This window comes from Scaptodrosophila lebanonensis, unplaced genomic scaffold (assembly GCF_003285725.1).
Source record: "Scaptodrosophila lebanonensis strain 11010-0011.00,11010-0021.00 unplaced genomic scaffold, SlebRS2 tig00000001-arrow-pilon, whole genome shotgun sequence".
Lineage (NCBI taxonomy): Eukaryota > Metazoa > Arthropoda > Insecta > Diptera > Drosophilidae > Scaptodrosophila > Scaptodrosophila lebanonensis.
This window is the reverse complement of record NW_022060529.1, coordinates 11082630-11104686: the sequence shown is the minus strand read 5'-3', so window position 1 is coordinate 11104686 and position 22057 is coordinate 11082630. Positions and strand designations below refer to the sequence as shown.

At 37.4% G+C, this 22057-nt stretch overlaps 4 protein-coding genes across 4 annotated transcripts; all 4 read left to right on the top strand.

The window, feature by feature from the left end:
* The first annotated feature begins 505 nt into the window (after window positions 1–505).
* Window positions 506–10239, top strand: LOC115634045. The gene is made up of 2 exons (XM_030531588.1): window positions 506–790; window positions 9426–10239. Exon 2 carries the CDS (start codon window positions 9442–9444, stop codon window positions 9964–9966), a length of 525 nt encoding a protein of 174 aa, XP_030387448.1. The 5' UTR covers window positions 506–790; window positions 9426–9441; the 3' UTR covers window positions 9967–10239.
* Window positions 10240–12020: 1781 nt separating this feature from the next.
* Window positions 12021–12868, top strand: LOC115634264. The gene is made up of 3 exons (XM_030531887.1): window positions 12021–12111; window positions 12181–12578; window positions 12635–12868. The coding sequence occupies exons 1-3, from the start codon at window positions 12041–12043 to the stop codon at window positions 12724–12726; spliced, it is 561 nt and encodes a 186-aa protein (XP_030387747.1). The 5' UTR covers window positions 12021–12040; the 3' UTR covers window positions 12727–12868.
* Window positions 12869–19664: 6796 nt separating this feature from the next.
* Window positions 19665–20279, top strand: LOC115628930. The gene is made up of 2 exons (XM_030525196.1): window positions 19665–20073; window positions 20143–20279. The coding sequence occupies exons 1-2, from the start codon at window positions 19797–19799 to the stop codon at window positions 20220–20222; spliced, it is 357 nt and encodes a 118-aa protein (XP_030381056.1). The 5' UTR covers window positions 19665–19796; the 3' UTR covers window positions 20223–20279.
* On the top strand, window positions 20146–21840 carry LOC115628919 (UBX domain-containing protein 6). The gene is made up of 5 exons (XM_030525184.1): window positions 20146–20286; window positions 20355–20843; window positions 20901–21419; window positions 21482–21630; window positions 21697–21840. Exons 1-5 carry the CDS (start codon window positions 20233–20235, stop codon window positions 21806–21808), a joined length of 1323 nt encoding a protein of 440 aa, XP_030381044.1. The 5' UTR covers window positions 20146–20232; the 3' UTR covers window positions 21809–21840.
* The last annotated feature ends 217 nt before the right edge of the window (window positions 21841–22057 follow it).

Below are 22057 nucleotides of genomic sequence, written 5' to 3'. Positions count from 1 at the left end.
AGATACCGGAACGGTGGTCGAGCAAGAGATACGTAGATACATCTGCGGTGCCCGTACACGAAAGATATACGCAAACTACAAAAAAAGTAAAGTAAATTGCAGCGGTGCGCCACTTGGAAACTGGAATTACCACCCAAAACGGCAGCCAACTACCGACCGTCAAACATATGTACATGCATGTGTGCTAAGTGAAAAATTGAAGCAATAACAACAACAACTGCAGCGGCAGCAGCAGCAAACAAAACGCCAATTGCTGCAACAAATTGAGGCAATAACAAAAAACTTTCGAAATTTGAGCTCAGCATATAGAAAAGTAGCTCAAAGCAAAAGAAGACCTATATATATATATATGTATATATATATATATATATATATATATATATATAGTATAGTATATTTATACTCATTGAGAAATTAAAAAAACCAAGCCGAATAGTTAGAAAAACTAGCGAAAAGTGAAAGCGTGTAGTTAAAGTGCAATTTCTTTTTGGATAAACAAAATACATAAATAAATACAAACAAAAATACGCATTTGAATACAAAACAGCACAGGAAGTTCGCAAACGAAAGTCACGCAAAAAGAGTCGAAAAGAAATGTATAAACAAATTAAAGTATATACAAACGTATAAATAAAAGTAATATATTCAACGTGACAACACGACAAAGGAAATTCAGTGGCACCCCACACCCCCTCCCTGGCTGCTATAGGCTATCTTTTATTGTTGCTGTTTGCGGTTTTCGACCACAACGTGTGGTCTTTGCTGCTGCATTTGGAATAACTCTGTCAAGGTGAGTCATAAACCTATACTACTTGTATATGTATGTACATACTATATACCGAGTTATACTTGTATGTGAGATATGAACTCAGTAGTAGTCATAATTTAGCTCACATCTCACTTACTAGTTTCGCCAGCCCCATTATCAATGACACCCAGACCCAAACACAGACCCAAACACAGACACAGACACAGACCCAAGCATTTGTATTCATTTGTGGCTCATTAACAGCGTAATCACTTCGTGTTGAATAGCTCTCAAGATCCATGGGTTTTCATTAACGACGCCAACAGCAACAGCAACAGCGGCATCAAAACAAACCATAATTTTTGTTATTGTTGTTGTTGTTGTTGTCATGCGCACAATTCGTTTACAATTTAAACGGCTTGTTTCACACACGAGTATTTGTTCTTCGTATTTCTACAACCTTCACTTTTAATGAAGAGGTATCTTCTGTTGGCCATGAATGTTTGTAACCCATGGAAGGTGAGAAGCCTGCTAAATCTCTTATATTCATATAAACACATAGATATAGCAAGGTCTCAATACTCCTCCAATGATTTCAATTCTTATTTTCGCTCATCTTAAATTGCATCTAGAAAAGCATTTTCACTCAGATTGGTTCAGTTTATAAAAAAGCTGTAATATAAAAGTAACACCTTATCTGCAAAAGAGTTTCTTAGTACAGTTCTTAAATAAATCAATCAAATGAACTTGAAAGCACTGTATATTCGTACCTTTTGTAACAGACGACATATTTTATGTTCTTGGTAATTAAGAAGATCAAAATTCGTATCAAAAGTTAATAAAGAGTGTGTGCACTTCGACTTAGCCGAAGATACAATTTTGTATCTTTTCTGTTGTGACTTGCCAATTGACCTTTAAAAGGTGTATCTTCACATATACACTCAAATTGGCATACTTATTCCAAAGTTGATGCAGCCGAGGACGGCAGGCATAATTGAATTAATTAACAAAAACGAAACCTCTGGTGAATAAACAGAAAACAAAGTATTGAAGAATTGAAAGTGATAATATAAACACAAATACGATTCTATATTCCTGAAACTGGTTTCGAACTGTGTGTGTACACGAATTTTATAAACAATTTAGACCAAACTTTAACATGCATTCAAAATTTTTTGAAGGATGGAACATTGTTGACTGATTGATTTTTTTCAAAACACCTTTTATTGTTTATTTAATAGCTTAGTCGTAAAATGATTCAAATCGATTTAAATGGTTGCATTATCGTCCACTTAAAACTATGTGATTAGTAAGAATTGATGACTCAATAGAATTAATGTTTAAAATGGGGAAACTTTTGTTATAGAAACAAAATACAAAAAAATAAAAAATTAATAATTCGAATGGAACTTTAAAATGTTTAGGTGGAATAGGGATGTGATCCAAAATTAATTTCGATTTAATGTATCTGAAGAATGCTTGATGCCTCGATGTATCTGAAAACTTATATTTCGTACAAATTGGCACATTTCATAAAATTGCTTCTTTAGATTAATGATCCATAATTCTATACAAATTATATGTTACATTTCTTGATGGTATATAATGGTGTAAAATTTTTTATCACTTAATTAAAAGGAGCTTTGGAGTTTATTTGAAGTTTTGAAATTCTCATTTATTTATTAATATTAAGTTTAATTTTTTGTGTAGCGCTTGATTTAATTTTTAAATTTAAATTTTAAATTAAAAATTTTTTTTAATAATTTGAATAAATGTTATTATGAAAGAATTCTTAGCAAATGAAAACTGAACATATTTTTAAGGAGTAAAAGTTGATATGGAGAAATTATTCTCTTAAATCCGACAAGAATTTCGAAAGCAATTTAGTCTAATTTGAGCGGCCTGGAAATATTAAAGGCAAAGCGTTTGATTTAATTTTTAAATTTAAATTTTAAATTAAAAATTTTGTTAATAATTTGAATAAATGTTATTATGAAAGAATTCTTAGCAAACGAAAACTGAATATATTTTTAAGGAGTAAAAGACGGCAAGACGGCTGCCAAGACGGCAGCTGCAAAATGCATTTCGAATTCGGCGTTTTTCTCTCTCGCTCGCTGCCCGCATTATTATTGTAAATGCGCGCGCATGCGCAATGCCCACAGGATGCGTGCGCATGTCCGTCTGCCATTCGAGAGAGAGAGGATAAAGATGCGAGAGTGGCGGGCTCAATTGTGTGTGTGTGTGTGTGTTTCAGCCGCTTTGTGCTGTAATCTTTGCAGCTGCCGCAGGGCCAGATGCACCTGGCTGCGGTCTCGCAAAAACTTCTTAATTAAATTCAATTTTTGTGCCCTTCTTATCTCTTCTTCTGTCTCCCTCTTTCTCTGTCTCTCTCTCTCTCTCTCTCTCGTTCTTTTCCTCCACCTATCGCGCTGACCTACAAAGGAAGTGACTATCGCTTCATTTTTTCTTTTACGTTTCGTGGAAATCAATCGAAGAACATTCAACTGCAACGGATGCCGTGAATTGTCATCGCCCCGCAGATACAGATAGCGTTGCGCCCAGCGACGTGTGTCGGCAGCGCTCTATTTGCGTTGACTTTGATAAGAACGCTCGCTGATTCCATTGCATTGCTATTCGTACATACATATACAAGTATACGTACTCGTGCCTATATATGTTTACTATATATGCAAAAGTCATCAGTCGCTTGACCCATACCTGTCAAACAAAGTTACATCCGTAAAGATACTTGGGCGTAGCCAGTAACCCATTTGGGGGGAAAAGGTTTGTGCCTGCCTTAAAAACCACACAATCTGTTTAGTTCAATTGAGTTAACTAATTTGCCAATGTCTTTTATTCATGGTTGTTAAATAGTATTAAGAAAATTAATGTTTCTCATTGAATATGTTTTTGGTATCTCGCAAAAATCATATAAATTCCTAGTAACTCCTAGTCGATATAATAAACTCAAAGCATGATCCCACATGCAAATAATTTGCTCACAGATTTAGCTAAATTGAGTTAACCAACTTGAGAATGTCTTTAATTCATGTTTGTAAGCTTATGGTAAAAACTAATGTTCACCATTGAATGCGTTTTCGGTCTTGGGCAGAAATTATAGAAATTCTCATTACCTCCAAGTCGATATAAGAAACTTAAGGCATGATCGCACATGCAAATGATCAGGACGAGACAACTAAAGGGTGGGGATTACAACTAGCCCTCTTTCCCCCTTTGCTACACCCTTGTACATATGCACAAACGAATACGTTTATGTATAGTTGGTGGCTTATTTGCGACGCATGCTGAGATCTGTACGCTTCGTTTGTAGTGGCACGTGTGCAGACGCCCCTTGTTGCCGCCCCATTTAAATTATTTGGAGCTGACGCCAAAAGAGACACACATACAACCATCAGCTGCAGCGCCCGTATCTCTAGTCGGCGGCGCTTCAGGAAATGACGAATGTTTTGCCAAAGCAGTGTTACCAATTTAGCTATTTTTCCGCCAGACATGTTGCGCTTATGGAATTTTTTAGTGGCTCTATTACAAAGCAAGTTTGTTACTGCAGTATTACTTACATCTATTTTAGAGCTGATCTAGTGCTGATTTATTTGTAGGTATTATTGGCCTGTCATATGTCATATGCCTTAAAATTAAGCTAAAAGTATTTTTAAACTCTTATATTAATAAATAAAATCTTTAAGAAGTCTGTAAACTATTAAAACTATTAGAACAATGAAATTGCAGAGCATATAATTATAAAGCTGTTTTTAATGAGGCAAAACTATTTTACTATGCATAACAATTTGTTTCGACATTTCCATTGCTAATCCAGCCTTTTCTGACCCTAACGAATTGACAGCACTAGGCCCCAAAACTGAAAAGAACGTGCCACTCTCTTTCATATCTTGCTCTCCCCCCTTTCTCTCTCGCTCTCACTGTGTTCGCGGTGTTACATGATTTGTAATATCAGCAAATGCAACGCATATACTCGTACATACACATACATACATATGTATGTGCGTCACATCATATCAAACAACAACAACAACAACTGCAGGAATGACGCGTCGCGACACCGCCGTTTTACTTTTCAAATCCGGTTCGTTTGGGCATGACCGCCGACGCCGTGTCCAGGGCTACAAAAATTGTTTATTTTTATCAATGTTTAACAGATTATCATCTGCCACCCTTGTTGTTGTTATTATTATTGCTGTTTGTTGCTTTGAATGGCAGCCAAAAAACTAAAACCGGTGCAAGCTAAATAGAAAGTTGCAATTATTGCCGCAACTAAGAATATTCGAATTATTTAAATTAACCAGAATCATAATCAATATAATAAATTTATTATTTATAGTCTTTTAAAATTCACGTCTCATACAATAAGCCAATAACTATTAAATAATGTTCCAAGAAATTAAGGGCTTATGTCGTGCCTTTAAAAAAATTTAATGAAATATAATTAAAAGCAGAAATTATCATTTTAAAAATTATATGTTGCTTTTTTCTTATATCAATGGGAGGGATATACCGTCATCGGAGTGATGATTAGTTCCATTAATAGTAACTCGTATAGATATTGGTAAGTTTACGTAGGTTATTGACGCAAACGGCCCTGTTTCCGGTTTCGATACCGCTTAGGTTAGACAGAGCCGATATGCGAAATATAAATATTTGTATATGTTTCCCGATTCCGCAAAAAATTAGCAGTTATATGTTTTCGTATATGGCATAGGGACCAAAGCCGAAAAGGCCAACCCCAGAGGTATGCTATTCTTATTTTAAATATGTTATAGCTTATAAATTTGATAAAACTACAAGAAGCCAGTTCTCAGCTTTTTTCAAATGCCCATGAATTTGATTAGTTCTGCTATTTTATTTTCTATAGCTATTTACCTTAATAAAAGAAAAATGTATGACTAGAGAACTAGAGGAAGCGCACAATTTAGCAATCGTTAAGTTAGAAAACACAATGCCACATCTGCGACTGCGTCTTGGGGTGCACATCGTTAGTGAATGGATTCGTAAACACATATGTATGTATGTATACTTGTATGTAACGGAGAGGCATTAAAATGAAAAGCCAACAATATTGTATTGCTTAATAAAAATTATAATCGAGCGACGTATTTACAAATGTGTCGAGCTGTCTCTTCTATGTCCGTACAAATGTATTTGTTTGCTTCTATTTTAATGTAAATCGACAGAAACAAAAACCGTCTGAGCAAAGTGGAATGAATGCCAAAAATAATACATACGTACAAGTACGTATATTTATATATGTATGTATGTCTATATATGTATGTGTGTGTGCTTAACATGTTTGGGTGTGTGGGGCGCAAATTACGCACTTAAAGTGCTCGCCAAATGACAGGAAACGCATCATTTTTACGAACTCCAAATTACGATTTTATGTGTGTTGTATTTTTTTTTTTTTTTTTGTCGTGCCTTTTTTCCTCCTCATACTCGCACACTTGGCACAAATGGGGAGGGGTAAGTCTGTTTATATAGTAAGTAGCTGCTACTAAGTAGCAAAGTCAACAGCCAAGAGACAAAGTGCAGACAGAAGGTACTTTGTACTTTGGTTCATAATTAAAACTGGCGTATGCGCATTTCCTCATTTATATCGGCAACAGTACAAATACATATGATTGTGTGTGTGTGTGTTTGCTTGCATTTCCTTGCAAGAGCTAAGCGCATCCTGTGCGCGGGCGGATATGAGCGCGTTGCACATACTTCCTGTCATTGACTCTGACTCTCTCCACCAAATAGTAACAAAAAACCATTTCCTACCACAAGGCAGTTGCTGACAAAGCAAGCGTAGCGTAAAAAGGGCAGCAATAACAACAACCACAACAAAAGCAACAACAATATGACATTCTGACGCGTGCTCAACGCGTGTGTCTGTCCATCAGTTTTGAATTTGAATTTGGACAGAATGTCATGCTGTTTCTGTTGACAAAATACACACGAGCTTGTACGTCTGGCATATGGGACACGGATAGGAACACGACTTGGGGGCACACACACAAATCAATCAAACTGATGTCAGCCAACTGCGACTTTCCGGGGATGTACTATATACATACATATATATAGACATATGTAAATATATTTACATACATATGTGCTATGTTTGTAATTGACAACGGAAGCGTTGTAGACAAGCTACTGGCGTTGTTAATCTTTGAAGATTTTTAAAAAGATTTTGTTGATAAAGTACCAATGTGCATGGCAAAAAGGACATTCGAAAGGCACACAAATACATGCACGAGCAAACACGAAAAAAAAGCACACTAGCTCGGAAACGAATGCTGAGTATTCGAACAATGAATTCTAATTTTTAAGGGGCAAACTTTAGTTGAATTTAAATCTCCTTTTTATAAATGTACATTTGCTTATCAGTTGTTGCTTATAAGAGTAGTCCTTGTTTGTAAATCTAACTTATTCCTTGTGAATGTACCCTTTCAGCATTCCATGAATTTCAGGAGAAGTGAAAACACGGCCCATCATTTTCGAGTACTTGAAAAGATGAAGAATGACTGCGTTTCAAAACCGTTGACTAAATTGTTTACTGTACCTGTTCTCGATAAAATGGTGCAATTTAAAAGGCCTGGGCGTTTGAGCTGTAATATGTTTACACTGCACCCATTGATTTAAAGCATTCCAGAATTTAATTAAATTTTTTTTAGTTCGATAAGAGCCTGTGGCTATGTGTCTCATAGGGTGGGTCAGGTTTTTTTTTTGCTCAAACTCTAGCCTCTGACATGTCGTCAGCACTCTGAACGCCTAAAGCTCTTCTTTGTCGCTCTACAGTTAGTCGTAGTTGGTATTTCTGCTTTCCTAACCTGAGTTTTCAACCTTGATAAGTCGTTAAGTTGTCCTGGCATAGTTCTTACCTAACTGCATTACTTAAACATCTTCTGGAGTTTTGAAGACTAACTCTGGTTTTATTTCTTTATTTTTTTATTACTTTTTGTAAGCATTCAAAATTCAGAGAATCCCTTCTAAAATATTAGAGGAGATTTTGAAGACGGCAGGCACATTGCATACGCAATTATTTCTTGAAACCAATGATTTATTTTTAAATCTTTCTTGGATCCATATATTCTGGGCATCTCATTCCATTTCCTTTCTGTTGACTCACAATCTGCAAGTGCTGTTGACGGAAACACTTTAAACGAATTCCGGAAAACTATTAAAATGCGCAAATGACAATTGTTAACGTTTCGTTCCAGAGTCATTGAGAGCTTGAGCGTCCCTTTCTTTTTGCGAAACGATATCTGCGCTAGTCAGGTCTCTTCAGCCGCCCTTTCAGCTCTCTTCTGCTCCATCGCTTCCGCTTGCGAACACCTATCTGTACACATCTCTGTATATACTAGTATGTATGTATGTATGCATGTATGTATGTATTTTGTGTCGGCGGATGTTTTGGGTTCCGTTCCGTCCGCACGATGGTGATGTGACGCGTTAGCCTTTTTGTTTTGCTCCCCATTTTCGCAACTGCCAATTTGTCGGTAATTATTTCCGCTGGCCCGCTGCCGTCCTTGTCTTTGTCTCTACTTGCACATGTCCATACACACATACATACATACATACATACATATGTACATATACTATGTATATGTTATGCTGATATGCCATTGATAATAATCGATTCCGGTTTGCCTTTCTATGTCAATTGTCTGTTTTGTTGCTGCTTGCATAAACAAATGTGTGCCATAATTTAAATGCTCAAGTCACATCTGTTTGTAGGTATTTTTTTCTATTATATACATATACACGCAGAGAAAAAGTTTAAGTGCTTCATTTAAGTAGTTTTTTGAGCATTAGTATTATTTATTTTTATTTGAAATTAGTAATTCGATTGAATAATTGGTTTTCTTTTCTGTAGTCACTCAAAGATTTAAAGTTTATGTTCAAGAATTTTTAATTTGATATTTCAAATATTTTATTCTAAATCTTTCTATTTGTTTCTGTTGTTATATAATACACAGTCTACCGACAGATTTCATTTATCAGTTATTTCTCTTTCCTACACTTAACTCAAGATCAAAATTCCTATTACAATATATTTAAGAAAAATTTGTTTCTGAATTAAATACATAATGGTGTCTCTTTTTGTTACCAAAACAAGTTAGGATAAACGTTTAAAATGTAAAAGTATAATAATACCTTTTCTCCCAAATGTGCGTTCTGCAAATAAAATAATACCAATTGGGCATTGAACTGTTTGATTTGAATGGATTTCGTACTTGAAATTTATAGTACGATTAGGGACGGCCCGGAGGGTATTTTCGGGTACTTTTTTTCTATCAGTGTACATTTATGTATGTATGTATGTATGTAAAGTTTGTGTGTGCTTATAATTGCTCGGACTCCGACGGCATCATTAGATTCATGCGAACCGAACCGACGACGCCCATTTCAGTGGCAACAAGGTCAGATTTAATAATGCGCGTACCACGCTGCGTATCCGCATTATAGTTGCTGTTGTTGCTGCGATTAAACAATTGTAAGCTTATAAAAGCATTTCCGCCGGTGACAATCGCACATATACTATACATGCTCGTACATGCATCCAAACATATAGATATGTATGTAGATACAGTCGAACTCGCATGACACTCAATGAGTCAGTTGGAATAATCAGCAATCGTTACCTCTTTGTTTTCAGAAACACTTTAAAAACAATGCAAGTGGAGGCCAGCTACCCAAAATATGCCGGACGTGTACCGCCCCTGGATCTCTCGCAGGTCGGCACAGGCAACGGCTGTCGGGCCGACGAAGAGCTGCAACAGCTCTGGGCAGCAAATGGCGGCGCCAATTGCGCGCCCAGTGTCATGAAGCGAGCCGGCTTGCACCATCCTTACCATGTGCTTGGCCTTGGCAGCGACAAATGCCGCAGCGATGATAACAACAACAACAGGAACAGCAACAGCATTAGTTCAACCAAACTGCATCCCATGGGCTCCGATGGTCTGCCCCTGGACCCGCGCGATTGGACACGTGCCGATGTATGGAAATGGCTCATCAATATGGCCGTCTCAGAGGGTCTAGAGGTTACCGCCGAGCTGCCCCAAAAGTTTCCCATGAACGGCAAGGCATTATGCCTGATGAGTCTGGACATGTATCTGTGTCGGGTGCCCGTTGGGGGAAAAATGCTCTATCGTGATTTTCGAGTGCGTCTCGCCCGCGCCATGGCGCTGTTATCCTAGTGATTGGCGATCATCCTAGCGCCGATCTGTCCTCGAGTGAATTTATCTAGTGTAATTTATATATGCATAGGTTGTACATACTATATATAATGGCTGCATAACTGAACATTAGAAGTAACTAGTTCCTAGTGCTCCTTGACTTTAGTCTAGCTTTATGCATTTGTTTTCGATTAAGTATGATGCGAGCCCTTTGGGGTCTGACGCATTACAACTCTGTCCTATAGTCGATTAAGTCAATTGGATAAAAATATAAAATATAATTTTATAAAACTGAAAGTAAATTCTTTGAATTGTTGTACAAGTATGTTTCTTAATAGAAAGGTGAGTAGCTAATTAAAGTAATACAAGCAAGGGCGTACGCAATATGAAGTCGACCACACTCATATTTCGCTTTAAAATGGAACTGAGCTGGATTTGTTGAATTATTTAATCAACATTTTAATTTTGCCCTCCCACTTTGGAAAAAGCTGCTACTCTTTGAAGACCAAAAGCTATAACCAGAGAAAAAGCAATAACAGAAATTAAAAAAATAAGTATGTACTCATTTTCAAAGCCTTCTTCTGAAATAGTTGATATTTCTGGGTATACCATTTGCAAGTCTGAACGTATCTTAAGTTTCATGACTCCAAAGTATTTTACTAGATCCTTGGGTTCATGTAGGCGGAGAGATGAACAAACATAGCATACAGCTAAAAAATTGTTGTATGATCAATTAAATCGAATAAACTCAAGGCTATAATTGATTTCTTGTTAAGCTTCAAGCTTCATAGTGCTGCACTCTAGATCTGGGCATACCACGTAACGCACTGAAGTTAGCAGTTTTTATGCCGAATCTCAAATTAGCTTACAGCAGTCGAAATTGACATGGATATTCAGAAAGAAATAATACAAAATAATTAAGCTTTAATTGAGGTTTTAATAACACTAGTATACTGCCGACTTTTTGTTCATCCGCTTATTTATATGATTTTGCGAATACCGTTGTGTGATTACAATTACAACAATAGCCACAATTATGCAGCATCATCATGAGCTTGATCAGCGGCAATAAGAAAAAAAAAAACAAAAAAAAAACAAGAGAGTCTCATACGAGAATTCAAGCGCTTCATCCGCCCGTGCATCCGCTCGTTTCATTTTTCTATGAATGAAGAGCCACAACAACAACACCGCCGTCCCTTACTCTCTTTCCGTTGGTTGACGCGCTCATTGTCGCTCTTTACAGTACTGTTGTTGTTAGCAATGCCTGTAATTTTGGAACTTCTGTTTAGTGCAGTTGTACGTATGTACCATATGTATGTTTGTATAAATTGTTGGCTGTTTTTAATTCTTTTTAGTTGAGCATCCGGGATGTTGTTTGTGTAGCGATCAGCAATAACAGCCGCCAAAGGTAAAGGAAGTAAGACAAACGAGGCAAACAGTAACAGCAACATGTTATACCTTTTCAGTGCGTTGTAATATGAAACAGATGTCATCATCAGCAGCAGCATGAGCTAAGCACTGTTCCCCAACACTAGCCTTGCACATGCCACGTGCAAAGGTCAGGCCATGGGACATAACTGCATTTCAAGGGAAAACAGCTGACGCCTTCAGCTAAAGCAGAAGGATGCTCAGATGCGTAAATGTATGTTTGTATGTATGTCCATACATAGAAAGCAGTTGACCAGTTGGTAGTAAGCCAGCGGCCACATCATAGGGGTATTCCTGCAACTGGTTTTGATTATTAAATCAAATCGGTGCTTTTAAAGAAATCAACTGAAGTTGTTTTTCGACTGGAAAACTTTTCATTCCAACCACAACTTATTGAGCTGAAGATCTTTAGGGTAATCGTTCTCATGCCATTCTTGTTATAATAGTTATACTATATAGACGCTGAATTGGTAACAATTGGGCGCCTATAGGGTGTAAGTATTATGAGCTCTGCATACTAGTCTTTTATTGTATTTTAAGAAAATTTCCCGCTCTCAGCCAAATATCATTATTATTAATAAACAATTCAATATAGTAGTTATACAAGTAGGTCTTGCTTTATAAACCAAATAAAATCGGCACAGGAATTTTAGAATATAGTACATGTATGTATATAGAAATGGAAAAATTCTCCAACCTATCCAAAATGAGCAGTACCAGCTATGACTATTTAAGAAGGTAAATATCCTACCGATGCCGATACCATTCAGAAATGAAAGAGCAGCATCTATTTTTTCCCCACCTCAGCATTATACCAGTAAAGCTCTATCAGTCTGGCAGCAATATCTACATGACTTGCATTTCGAAACTACCCCGTACTACAAAAGATCCAAATTCGAATAATAAGAAGGCCATCGAAGACGCTTTCGTCCAGGCATTGGAAACAAACTTAAGTCCTGGTCCAGTGGCGCCCTCAGAACAGCAGCTTAAAGGTGACCAACCAGTACTGATACGCTCTGAGATTCGGTTTAAGCATCGCAAGGATCCAAATAAGAAGGAAAAGTCGGATTTGAATATTCTCAAGTCGCAAGTATTGCTCGAACAATATCAGCGACTTTACAATGACAAGCCCAAAGAAATGTCAACGCCATGCAAGCGCAATACCGTAGGACGCAAGGACCATGGCGGACATGGAAACGTATTCAGTAAGATTTCTCTTTGCGATGTTTAACAACAATTGATTGTCGTCTCCTATTCATAGAAAACATATTTTCCTTAATTCTGAGCGGCTTACTGCTACTAATCACTCTGTATGTGCTCATCGAAGTCGGCGATCGCAACTATTTCCTTTAGATACAAAGATGTATTTGTAGTTTCCAGCGTAAATTATTATTGTAAACCGTTTTCGACAAATCAAACAACTCAAATCAATTGTAAGCGAATGTGTCGAGCAAAACAAAATGCCAAATAAATACATCATAAATGCACCGGGAAATTGAGGAAATGCCGCTTATGTAAAGTAGAATATCCGCTGTAGCGACCCCAAACGAAACGTCGAAACGGAAGACGGGCTGCGAAAATACTTAATAAAGCAGACGGAAGTGAGAAATCCTCTCTAACACTCTGACCTGGCACTCGTTTTGATGGGTTTGCCAATTTGTCGAAATTTTGTTTATCCGCTCTCAAATTTTATTCAAACCCTTTCTTCCTCCGTTGATTTCAAAAAATAACAATATCGGGGAAATGACTAGACCAAAAAATAAGTGTGCGGCGTTTTATGCTGTGGTGGATTTTCTTGTTAATTAAGTTCAACGTCGCGACGTCACTTGAGTGATGAGGTCTGTGGCTTATTTAGAACATAGTTGGGACACATACACTCAGAAAAAAATCAAGTGATTGTGTTGAAATCAATACAAATAGGAACTGTGTCAAGATCTACTTTTTTTAAGTACAATTTTGTACATTTCGTAGATATTGAAATTGTAAGCTGATTTAATGTTGATCTATAGAAAAACAAATTACAAATTATTGACATAATATTAATGTAGGAATCATAAAGCACAAATGTCTGTGCTTTAAACTTTTTAATTATGTTGCTTTCCATTTAAAATGCACACCAATAACTATAAAACTTAAGGTATTGTATGTAAAAAAAAAATAGCTTTATATAATACTAGGTTTGAAGTTAATCAGATGAAAATTGTAGATTTTTCATACAAACGTTAGAGCCTGTTTTCCCCCCTTTGGAGCTCGAATTTTCCAAAATCAGCTTCTAGTTTTTACCGTTTGGGCTGTACGTTGATCACCAATCAGTAAGTCATGACAAACTGTTTTAAATATATATATAGAGATTAAGTGTCTGCCTACCGGAAAGTGACTCATATTTGTGCTTAAGTATTTAATTTAAACTTAATTGGCCAGCACTTTAGAAGTAATGAATAAATTTAGCCAATCTCTAACCGAAAATTCGATCAAAATAATTTATAAGTTAAATTAAATATTTCGTTTGCCTTCAATGGTTTGTATAAAAGGTTATTAAGGTTATAAAATATTTTTGCAATATTCCAAGAAAGTTCAGAAACGAAAAAGACTTTAAAATATTGAATACAAAATGAAATTATTTCAACGCCTAAATGTTAAGAGCAGTGATTAATTTAATTGATTATTGGGAAAAGTAATACATATTAATAATAATATTTATATCGATCGCTCAGATATGACACTAAGCCGCTTAACAAACACTTGGGAATTTAAGTCAGTTTTGGTCTAGATTTTAAATAAAGAAAGAAAAGTCAAGTATGAAATTGAACAGAATTTGTCGTTCTATTTTTGGCTGAGTGTACAAACAGTACAAACAGTATATACTCGTATATACTGGTATATACACAGTATATACCAAGTGCCATAGCACTGGATTGTGCAATTGAAGCACTTCATGGTAGCGGCGTATTTAATTAGTTCATTGGCAGGAACGGGTCGACGTTGGGCGCGATATTTCCCACGAACCCGCAGCGGGGTAAACAAACGGACGCAAATGAGTCAACAAATGTTTACATTCATACAGAAACATATCGAGTTGGATACGAAGGGTGTGGAGTGTGGAGTGCGGAGTACGGAGTCCCAGCTCCACAAACATCGCCACACACCATGTGATCGCCCGTTTCGAAATCGGGCTTAGGTTTGATCAGCTTCTTGGGTCAGTTGTGGTTGATTTGTTTGTGGGTTTGTTTGTTTACGCACAGCGCTAATGCAGTGGAGCCCCAGGAAATGCTAAACATGCTGAAGAATTAACATCCGAATTACCATTAAAGATGCTGGAACCAATCATTGACAATAAAACAGCAATATGGCTAGAAGATAAAAAAAAAAAAAAAAAAAACAGAGTCGTCACCAAACACCACACCCAACCAACTATTGATCGAATATTGTGCGTCAGTGCAACGGATGCAATAAACCATTTTAAGTCCCACTAAGGCGACGGTTTAATGCACGATTTAGACACGATTTTAGGTATGCCGGTGGCGATAAAGACAGCTCGTGCCGTTGCCGGGACGCATATCATTAGCATTGGCCCATTGATTCGGGCAATCGAATTCCAACACTGCAGACAAATGTCTGAAATAGACGATAAACATTGCCATGGCAATCGGATCTCGGGTCCCAGAGACCTACGATCTAGCCTCAGGCGGTCGCTCCCATTGCTAGAAAGTGGCCAAAAACTCAGCAAGCGGGCGAACATTCAAAATGAAAATTGATTACACATTTCATTTCGATTTTGATGACGGGACCACCCAATGCTTCTCAAACACCGTTCAATGTTCTATATTAAAAACTTCCGTTTGCATTAGACGCCAATAAAAATGTTCTATGGACAGACAGACAGACAGCAGATAGACAGCCAAACGCACATGAAAACTCAAGTGTATCTCTCACTCCCACGCTCGAAAATGCTGTTCCCATCGGAAAAGAGAAAACCGAAAAGCTAAAGTCTGAAATGCTCAAGAAAATGCGATGCAAAGACAAAGCGCATGAGTCGGAACTGTCACGGTTATATATATATGTATATATACATACATACATATGTATGTACATATGTGTATAGAAGAAGTTCATGGGAACAAAACTTTGTGAATGCTGAATGAAACCAAGTGTAAAGAACTTCTATTGTTCGCCTTACAAACCGGAGCAGTCGTGGGCGCATAAGTATTAAGGGCTCACACTCAGCAGTGCATTTTAAATACAACTCTTAAGCATTTGTATTCTACACATACACAAACACATACGCATACATTGTTAGCTATACAACATATGAGATGATTTAGTTTAAGAAGTCAGTGCGCCTGAAAGTTGTCTTAAGTGGACGTTTATGAGGGCTGGAACTTCGACACAGTCTGATTAACTAAACCAAATGCATTTCTTAGGTCTATGTCCACCTCCATGGCATAGTTAATGGCTTGTTTGAAAATTCCAAGCACCTTCATAATTAAGTGCAACAGATATCCAATACAAACAATCAACGATCATGCAAGTTTTAAATTTTTATGTAACGAATTATGCGAAGCTCATCGGAACTTCCGTCTGTCCGTTCCAATAGTATTGAGGCTATAAATCCAAAACTTTGAGCTTAACTTATTAGCTTTTAAAGCTACTTATATCAATTGTTCATTCCATTTTTTTGACAGAGCTACTTTTTTCTTTATCAATCAAAATATTATCTAGCCCCGCACACAAGCTAGTAGTATATATCTTTAAAACTACCTCATTCAGAGTTCTTATATCTTTCTTTAGCAGAAATCGGAAAAATAATTTCAAAATATTTAAATGGTCGAATATTGTAATTAATAATTTGCAAATTATAATTTAGAGCGCAAAAAAAAAACACCAGTTCTCTTTTACTTACATTACATTTCCTTCTACATTGATTCCTCAGCTTTGATTTGTTGAGCGTCTATAGAATCATGTGTTTCCTTCAAATAAAGTAATGCTATCTTACTACTTTCCGGTTTTCACCCAATTTTTCGCAGTCTATACATAATTTAAATCGGAATCATCTGATATTTTGGTTACGTTTAACCGAATAACATTTATATTGCTGGGGTTGTGAAAAGCTGTCTTCGCAGAAAAAGCGAAAATGTAATCTCTATACACCTTCTCTTCTAGACAACTAAACATACTCGTAGGTAGTAGCTGTCCAGTCGGTTAAACAAGTTAAAATGGTTGCTAGCAGATTACATGGGGGATTAATTTTCAAAAGAGCGACTCTTTTCTTCATAACAGACACACAAAGGGTATTCAGTTTTGATGAAGCCGGATATAATTTTTTAGATATTTTCAATTGTGGCGTTGAAATAAAAGAATGAAAGTTGTTACTTGTGTATTCATATCGCAAATGTGTGGGCTTTTACTCACTTTCAATTTTTTGTTGCCTGTTGCCTGGCACTTCGCATGTTTGTCACGCGGCATCGCCACCAGCCCCAGCCCCAGCGCCGGCCCCAGCACCAGCTCCGCAAGGAAACTAGACGCAACGACACCGACTCCGTCTGCGGACTGTCTGTGGCTGTGGCTGCGTCTGCGATGCTTCCGTTTCCTGCGCATAAATTTTAATGAGAGAGCAAAGAAACCAAAAGAAATTTGACGGCTGAAATTGTCAACGGCACAGTCAACAGGCCAAGGGCCAAATTAAGATGTTAAATGGAGTTGTCATCTTTTGAAACTATGTTTTTTGTAATGCTGAAATAGTTTAGTTGTTACTTTCCTGAGGAACGAACTGATCTTTCTATTAGATCCTTTGATGTAGAAAATTTTAAATTACTGAAATACGTAATCCCAATAATTCTAATCGCGGCCATTGGAAGCACAATATAACCTCAATAATCTAGATGTCCGAAATACTAAACATTACGGATTGTTGATAAGTTATTTTTTTGATCACTAAGTCATTAAATTTTTTCACTTAATAACAAAAAGTTAATGTTTTTTCTCTTATTCTATATACTCGTATATATTTAATGCTTATATAAATAATATACTATATATGTTATAAGTAGATAACGAATAAGAAAACCAGCAGTTCCCGAAATAAAGTGTTAAATAAAAAGAGTGTCCCGATTTATGTTGAGACAAAAATTAAGCACGGAGCCTAAATGAGAACAAATTGGATTTTCTTTCCAGATTGCACTTCAGCAAATTTATATGTGAGGGATCAGTGACAATTATAATAAGTTTGTTTTAACTATTTTATTTTAAGATCATGAGCCAAGCATTACCTTTTCCAAATAATAGCCCGTCTGCCTTGACTTTCAACAACGAAGTCACGGTTATGCATTGATTATACATATTATATGTACTATATACTTGTACTTGTACATTCATACAAACAAACATATGTGCAGTTTATATAGATACATATACAATTGTGGATATAAATTATCACAACCAGTTTGCAATTTGGCATTCGCACGCGATTGTTAGTCTGGCATTGGACTTACACACATGAAGTACGAAAAGAGAAACTTAAAGAAAAAGCAAAACGAAAAAGTCTTTTCCTTGCTTTCGATGAAAGACCAAAGATGTTTTTCCAGCATTTTCAATGCTCCACCGACTTGGAATACGACTACGACTGCGTGTTATGCCGAGCGTGGAAATCGGAAAAGGCAGCCAAGAATTCAAAAACTTTGGACGCGTGCGCGCGCTTCGCAGTGTCGAATAGTTTCACTTGATGATCGGACCACATGGCCACTCGGAGTTTGTAGTTGTATTGCAGACGGCCAAACAGACGGACGGAGGGACGGACGGACGGACGGACGGACGAAAGGCAAAAATTGCAATAAAACTAGTTTTTCAGGTTCAGCGCATGACAACGAAATAGCAACAGAAACTGTTGCAGTTGCTGTTTCTGTTTCTGGTGTTGATAACAACAATTGCGGCGGTGTCGCTAAAGTTGCGTGGCGCATGCGCAAAGCCCATTGCATAGTTGGACGCTTTCCAATTGGAACTGCAGACGAGGCGAAACATTTCTGGAATCTTAATTGTGCAGCTAGGAACGATGAAGTTGCAGGTGACTTCTAGTTGCTGGTTTTTGCGCTTTAGGTATAATAGCAATGCCCTGAGACAGACAAGGTACCACCTTTTGTCTGTCCATCTGTATCTGTCAGTCTCATTCTCTGTTACTGTAATTATGATATGTGTGTGTGTTCTTTTTTTTTTTTTGCCTCGTCTCACTCATTGCTTGCCACGCTGGCTAGACACAGGCACACAGTAGAGGCGGCAAAAAAAACATTACACGATGCTCGAATTATAAGTCGTCGACATTCTTGCAGTTTGTTCAAGATGAGCGCAAGAAAAATGAGACAGCATAAATAAACCAAGAAGCGAAATAGAATAAGTATTTGTACATACATAAGTATGTACATATGTATGCTGCTGGGTGTGTAATTGAAGTTGCACAAAGTCTTGGCAAAGCCAGTGAAGCTGCACGCTAACTGAATATCTCCAGCTACTTACAAGTATATGCTCTGCTCATGTTTCGGCCTCGCTAGCCATTTGAGTCGAGTTGTGTTTCCCAGAGGTTGCTGGCCTCTCCACTCACTGATATGCAACAGATATTTAAAGATATTCAAGGCCCAGCAATATGTAATAAGCCGGAAAAATAATACATTTTTTGAATATGAAGGGCACATGATTGCCTATCGGCGTTAAAACATAAATTTACCGAGAATTAACCCCTGTTGAAATTGCCGAAAAATCGTTCAATTATACGAACAAGGCCAAGCAATACAAGTAACAACAACAAGGAGACTAAAATTCAACGGTCATTTAGTGAAAAAAAAAAAAAACGATCGCACACAGCAATTGCTGCAAGAGTAATGGCCGTTTGACCTAAATAAGTGGCAGTAATAATTCAATAAGATTCCGGTATTGGGAAATGATACATATACAATAATTTGAGTTCTATATATACTATACGATTACATGCTGATTTTAAATTGTCGTGTTCACAAAAATGGATATATTCTCCAACTTAACACTTTTAAATATCTAGCGAAAGCCAAATAATATGGAAAATAATGATAAATATAAAAACACATATTCAAAATGTTCAAAAGTTGCTTTCTAGCACCGTCCTCCTTAATACAACGCATTCAAATTTTGGCGGGCGAATTGTGCTGTTGTTCAATACTGAACAAACTATTCGATATGTCGTGGGTTGGTCAATCGATTAGTACTACAGGTAAGTGCTGTAAAGCGACTGTAAAATAGTGTTAATATGAACAATTAGCCACATTAACCAGATGACGAATTGGTATATACATATATACGTAGATCAAATTTTCAACGCAATGCAAATAAACAACGGTCAATAAACGCAGCTGAAACCGTGAAAAATCGTATTCCAGAAACAAGTCATAAGTTTCTCCAGGCAAATGAATATCGAGCCATATTTGGAAACCTTCAACTCGACCCTACAATCCTTCGCCATACAGTTGGAGAATTTTGCTAGCGTTGCGTTGCAAGTGGCCGTAAACATAAAAAGCGAATTTGAGAGGATAACGGGGGACTGGCATAGTCCAATAGAGTTCACCGACCTACAGGCGACGCTACTAAAGCTGTTGTTATTGCTCTTACTTGGCACGGGAGTGCTCATTGCCTGTTCTTGGTCCGTTTACGGAGAAGTAATCACCGAGAAATTCGTCAGACCTAGTAATATAACAAAAGTTTTTTAAAAAAAACAACATGCTCCAAAATTAATAATTATGACACCCATTTCAGGCACGCTAAAGGAAATCGAGGAGCTTAAATTGTCTGTGGCGAAGTTAAAATTGCCAAAAGAACATTCTCCAAGAATATAGTTGCACCAAAATGTCAAAGATAAAGCGTTTTTTCTCAAAAAAGAAGGAGGAGGCTGCATTCAAAGTAAGTCAAATAGCCAGTCAAATAGCGCCTTAAGCACTCAATTTTTTTCGTTTCTTTCGCTTATGCAGTTAAAGTTAGGTGGCACCATGGGTGAGGGACGCAAGTTGAATGCACCGAAGCAGGAACAGCCGACTACTTCGCGCAGCAAGCACGAGGCATATGTGCCGCCCAAGCGAAACTCACTGAGCCAAGAGGCGCGCGCTGCTGCCAATGCTGCCTTAACTCGCATCGAAAAAAAGGACTCACGTGATTTCAATACCTCGCTGGCGGCAATTAAAGCACAGGCCAAACGAGAATTAGAAGCAGAACGTCGGCAGAAGGAGGAATTGGCTAGCTCTAGCTCGATTGCCACCTCAGCATTCAGCAACGCCTCTGCAGGTGACAATAAAAATCTAGCATGTCAGGGTGTTTTCTTCCGTTGCCCTCTGATTAGTGATGAAGTTTTGCCAAAGAAGGCGTGGAAGGCTAAGATCAAGGACTTCCTCTATCAGCAGCTGGAAGAAGACCGCGGCTTGACTGCCTGTTTGATAATACAAAACTGTAACGTCAAGGAAAAGGTAATACTAGCACTTTTAAATGAATTAGGGCAGTTTGTAAACGCATCTCTTTTATAGGCTGATGAATGCATTGCCACACTCATTAAGTACCTCGAGAACATCATTAAAAATCCTGATGAAGAAAAGTTCTGCAAAATACGCATGTCTAACAGAATATTCAGCGAAAAGGTACGTTATGTTGAAGGCGCTTTAGATGTGCTCTATGCAGCCGGCTTCAGCGAGGTGCAAATCGACAATGAACCGTTCCTGTTGTGGACACGTGATCAAATGGAAGCGGGACTTGATTTGAATACGCTAGTGGATGCATTGAAGAACTCTGAGCTCATACATTTAGAGTTGGATCGAAACATTAAAGTGCTGCTGCCATCTCAGGCACGTCGCGTGGTGTTGCCCGACGATTTTTATCGCATCTCACCGGAAGAAATTAAAAGAGAGCAACAGCTCCGAGCTGAAGCTATTGAAAGTTCGCAAATGTTGAAAACAAAAGCAATGCGAGAGCGCGAGGAGCAGCGTAACTTGCGCATGTACCGATATTCCCTGGTCCGCGTCAAGTTTCCTAATGGCCTGTTTATACAGGTGAATTATTGTACATCCACACCCAATGTGCTCTTTATGATTCCAATTATCTGAAATTTTAGGGTACTTTCAATGTGTACGAAAAGATCTCTGATATATTTGAATTTGTACAATCTTGCCTGGCTGATGAGTCGATAGACTTCAACCTGGTGGCTAGCAGTGAAGGAAAATTTTGCGAAGAAGACATGGAAAAGACTTTATACGAATGCAGGTACGTACGACTTCTTTTTGAAAATGCTCATCCCGCAGTGCTGATCTACTGTTTTTTTTATGACAGACTCATTCCAAATGTTTTACTTCTATTTACCATACCTGGGGTACCGGCTCAAGTTTCGGCGGACCTTAATTATCTGAAGGAGGACCTCCTCATGCTAGTGCAGTCAATGTAGGCGTCGTTAATTTACTTGCAAAGGAGTGTCCATAAAATAAGAAACTTGGGTGACGTTTTCCTTGAAATATTCCTTTAAGTTACAAAGATGTTGTTATTATTTATTATATTTAAATCAAATGTAAGCACATGTTTTGAATTAAATTTATACATACACAATAAAAAACACACTTTCAAATGACCTACTGAAATGTTGAACATAAGAAGAGAGTCAACGAATTAAATGTAATGTTATTTATTTAAACAAACA